Source organism: Aythya ferina (genome assembly GCF_964211825.1).
Source record: "Aythya ferina genome assembly, chromosome: 26".
Classification (NCBI taxonomy): Eukaryota; Metazoa; Chordata; class Aves; order Anseriformes; family Anatidae; genus Aythya; species Aythya ferina.
Window position 1 is genome coordinate 1,691,218 of NC_140324.1, and position 4,727 is coordinate 1,695,944.

Here is a 4,727-nt window from a genome sequence, read left to right on the forward strand (position 1 = left end):
TGGGGAAACCTTGCTCTGGGCTTTGTGCTGCCAGCAGCCCCGTGCAGCAGGGGACGTAACTGCTGTCCTTGTCTTTCTGTCCCCAGTGGAAGGGCACGACTCCAGCGAGGATGCCAGAGCTTGCATGGAGCTGATGGTCTGGAAGATCAAAGAAGATGCTAAAGTGAAACGATGACTTGCGCTTTCTCTCTCTCCTGTTCCTCCTCCACCTCTTTGAAGCAGTGCAATAAATGCTCAGAGTTACACTGTCCACCTGTACGCAGCAGCATGCTACCCCAGACTCCCCGTGCACTTGCAGGTATCTACAGGACTTAAGGACTGCTGCTGGTGCAGCTGAACGGCACCAGCTCACTGCTTGCCGGTCCCTGTGTCCAGGTAGTGGCTCTCAGATCCTCTTTACTCTGCCCGAGGGGTTCTCTGTGGTACAGCAGTTGCCTTGTAGGCATGGCAAGGTGGTTTTGAGTAGCACGACCAGAGAGAACTCCTTGTTTCTTAGGAGAAGCTTTTAGAGGTAGGTTGGATACATGCAGAAGGATCTTTCTGGTTCAGTTAAAGGTAGATTTTTATTTTTTTTCAAATGTAACTTAAATTGCCTCTGTACTTCAAAGCAGTTAGCTTCCTGCAGGGTTTGGAGAGGGAGGGAAATGGAATAAGGTTTGGCAGGAAGCTGTGAAGTGAGTGGATTATGTAGCTGGTGTGTGAATGGCGAGCGAGGTGTGGAGAGAGCAGAGGACCAAGCCATCTTGAAAGAGATCCTAATGCAGACCCACCGTGGAGGAGAAAGAGCTGCGAGAGAGGGAGGCAGCTCCAGAGAGCGTGTGTGGAGCAGCAGGTCTGAGGAATGAGCCTGGGTCAGGGTTGTGCCCAGCTGCTGTGACCCAGGTGATCGGTGAGTGCTGGCGTCCCGGTTCTGCAGGAGCTGGACGAGGGAGAAGTCACAAGCCTCAGACCTTGCCCGGACCTCAGGGAGGTGAGGGACAGCGGGGCTGTGATGAGCTGGGCTCACTGTGCCCAGGAGGGACGTGCAGCCTTCCAGGGCAGGAGCTGTGCAGAGGAGGACAGCAGTGAAAGCAGGCGCTGCAGCTTTGCAGGTCAGGATGAGCCGTCCTCCCTCTCACCCTGAGCTTCCAGAGCATCCCCCGCGAGCTCGTGTGTAGGGATCAAAGTTCTGGGGGGACGTGGGGACAGCTAAGACTGTACTCCATGGCCCCAACAATCTACAGGTGCGCAGAGCTCCTCACCAGTCTGTCCCTGATAGCAGGGACTTGATGCAGGTCAGACCAAAAGCAATAGGTGAAAATACTCTTTTAAACTAGTTTACATGTTGGGAGTTTTAATGAGAGCAGAAGAGCCACTTGTTGTCTGTCTGGCTCCCCTGACAAAAGCAATTCTTGAGTGTCTGCTGTGCTTGCAGCAGCTTGGGCAGACTCAGAGGTGCTGGCAGTCTCTCTCTGCCAAGGCTTAAATGCTTTCGTGGCGGACAACAGCACTGATTTCCCTGGTAGATGAGGTCTTTCAGCACTGTGACAGCAGGTGTGAGAGCAGCAATCGCCCCATCCCCTCCCAGGACAGCATCTGTTCCCAGCGCTGGCTGCTGTGGTCCCTTTGCATACAGGTGGGATGCCTCCAGCTCCTGTTGCTGGGATCCCTGCTCTGTTTCCACTGGTGGGCAGTGGCTTGGCATCCCAGCCTCTTCTTTGCCCAAAGCAGAGGCCGTGCAGCTCCTGCTGCTTCCCCAGAGCTTTGCAGGCCGTGTCACATCTGGCTGTCCTTGCAGCCTGCCCTTGCAGGCTGCGAGTTGCAGGGAACGATGCTGTCTCTGTCCAGGCCATGGGAGAGACAGAGGGACAGTTCAGAGCTTCTTTACCAGGGAATGAAGCTTTTTTCCTGCTTTTGCCTCTTTCCCTGGTTTATCCCCACGTTTATCTTCACCCCTGGCCGCAGCGATGGTGCCTGTCTGTAGCAGCCCACTGATTTCAAAGCCTCCAGGTTCCCCAGGTACTGGGCATGCAGGCCCAGCTCCCCTCTTCCCAAGCAGCTGCCTTCCCCAGCAGAGCCAGCACCCTTGTTCCCTACGAGGACGTGCTCTGCGTCCTGCTGGGGAGCCGTTTCCCCAGCTTTATCCCAGCGTCTGGGCTCGGGGAAGGCAGAGTGTCTCTGCAGCGCAGTGCAGGCAGGAGGGCTCGCGGTCATTTCCCCTTTGTCTACCCACGGTTCAGCTGAGATGCCCTAAAATGAGGCTTTCAGGGTGGGATGCCATGGGGGGAGGTTGCCCCTTCCATGGCACGTTAGTGGGAAAGGAGACGAGCGCTGCTGGTGTGGGTCAGAGCAAGTGTCAGAGCCGCGTGTGCTGTCACTGCCTCCCCGTAGCGTGATGATGGGCAGCCCCTGAACCCCCACACCCCTGGGCGCTGTAACACTGTAAAATAGGTTTGTGGTTGGTGAGAGGTTTTTGGGTTGTATATAAATATTGTAACCTGTAACTTTTTTTGTAATTGTTTTTAATAAAAGGGTGTTGACTAGATGCATGCTCCTGAGTCTGGCTCTGCTTTACCTGCAGCTGGGCTGGGAGGGGAGCTGGAGCCAGCCCAGAGGTGGGGGAGCTTGGACAGGCTTCCCTGGAGCATCCCTTGAACCTGATGCCACTGTCACTCCCTCCATGTCCTCCCGATGTGGCTCTGCCATCCTTTTACAAGCTTTGTGGCTCTGAGCGATCCCTGCCCCTCGGCTGCTGCAGAAGTCCGGGCGCCCCTGGGGCTGCGAGGTGGTGCCCGTGGAGCCCCGAGCGGGGCAGGTCCCGGATCCCACCTCTGCCCCCGAGCTGGGGCGAGAGCCCGGGGAGCTGGCGCCTGCCCTGCTGCTCTCGCCGCCTGACCAAGCTCCTCGGGAGAGCCCCTATCAATCTCACAAATGGGGCAGGAATTAAAGTGCCAAGTGAAGGAGCTGATTCAGCACGGAGGAAGAGGTGAAGGTAAAAAGTTCAAATAAAAAAATAATAGGCTATTAGATGACCTCACTGGCAATGTGTTTTATTTAACGTGCTGGTGATGGCTTGGCGATGGCAGCGGTTACTTAGGATGCTGTCAAAGTCACGGCTCAGCCGTGTTCTCAGCCACCTCTATGGGCCTGTGAGGTGCTGAGCTCTGGTGTCTCCTCCTCTGGTGTGATCCCATATGGGGTCTCTGTCCCTCCGTGATGTCCCCCTCCTGAAGGACACCTGGGGGGGGGGGGCTGGAAGGGGACGGATGCCTTGGGGTGAGCCCCGTCATCGGCCCCAAGGGGAACTCCCTGTGGTGCCCGGAGCTGCTGTTACGGAGCCCAGCGGATGGAAGGGGCCGAGTCTCATCTTGGGGAAACTGCAAAAGTTGGAGCCAAGCAGGATTTTAGGGCTGCAAGAGCGCTGGTCCCAGGAAAGCACAGCTCACCCAGCCTCGGGCATGCAGATGGATGTACAGTTGGACAGACGGACACTGGTGGTGCAGGTGTGTGTTTGATGGCTGTCCTGTTGGTCTCAACCACCTCATCTTTCCCTGGAAGGCCGTGTGCCCCAGGGGACACTGCCAGAACTGTTCATGACCCAAAGAAACCACAGGGGGAGGGTCAGTCTTGCTATTTTTTGCTCTTTGGGGGAGCTTTGCCTCTGTAGCCAGAAGGTGGAGGAGGTGGGGATGGTGCTGGGGAAACTGAGGCACAGAAGAGCCTGGGTGGTGGCAGTGCCACCTGCTTGAGGCCACTCCTACAAATCCCTTTACAGAGGAAGAGACCCAAATCCTGAATCCAGCCTTTGGTGCAAGGGGGTGTGGGGGGGTGGCTGCTGCTGCCTCTTAAACAGGGCTCAAACAGGGCCAAAGTGGGGTTGTGGGGGCAGGAAGGGCAGTGACAACCCCAGTCCTGCTCCCCCGTGTCCCCTCCCCAAGGGCTGGGGGTATGGCCTGGGGGGGGCTTTGGGCCGATGCTGCAGCCTCTCCTCTCCCGCAGCTCAATAAATGGATTTTCCTGCTTTCCCCGGGAGCTCTGGGGCCCAGATTTGCCAGGACTCTCCTGGCTCCAGCTCTCCGGTGTCACAGCTCATGGTGCAGGTCTGCGTGGGGACAGTCACCCCCGTATGGCCCGGACCCCCCAAAGTGCCCTGCAGTGCCCAGGCACAGGGGTCCCTGTTCTCAGCCCTAAATCCGGAGTCAGGTAGGGTGACACCGATGTCACTGCAGGGATCGGGGCAGCAGGGGCTGGTGGTGGCCGAGGAACCTGGTCACCTCCTGCCCTGCTGTTGCTGTGGCCGGGAGTGGAGGAGGAGGAGGAAGAGGAGGGTGCGGGCACCATGCCGGAAGGAGGGTGCTGCCGACAGGTTGTGCAGGTTTGAGGGGGAGATTTTGGGTGGTGCAGGTGGTTGCTGGGTGCCGCAGGTGTCGCGTGCTCCTGCCACCGCCCTGCATGGGGCAGCCCCAGTGCCCGCAAACTCTGGAGAGCCGTGGCGGGGGCTGGACGCAGCCGTGCCCAGGGCCGGTGCCGCGATGCCATCGCACGGTGACGGCCCCTATGGGCACAGCTGCTGGGGGTTGAATCAGAACTGAAGTTTGGGGCAGGATCTGCGTTAACCAGAGCCTGGGCAGGTGCTGACTTGAGGCTGCTCTAGGCTGAGGAACAACCCCTGTGCTGCAGGGGAACTTCCCTAAATTATTTTCTCCGTGCAAACGGGGCCCAGCAGCTGCTCAGTCGTTTGGAGAAGG

The 4,727-nt window shown here is 58.0% G+C and overlaps 1 protein-coding gene across 3 annotated transcripts in view; it reads left to right on the top strand.

The window, feature by feature from the left end:
- REXO1 (RNA exonuclease 1 homolog) overlaps positions 1 to 2,524 on the top strand; it is a 41,897-nt gene extending 39,373 nt beyond the window's left edge. For all 3 annotated transcript variants that reach the window (XM_084499142.1, XM_084499140.1, XM_084499141.1), the window contains one exon: positions 87 to 2,524. Coding sequence is in view for 2 of the 3 variants with exons in the window: in XM_084499140.1 (XP_084355266.1) it covers positions 87 to 175 (89 nt within the window). In the remaining variant the exon portion in view is untranslated. The remainder of the gene's footprint in view (positions 1 to 86) is intronic.
- Positions 2,525 to 4,727: the final 2,203 nt, after the last annotated feature.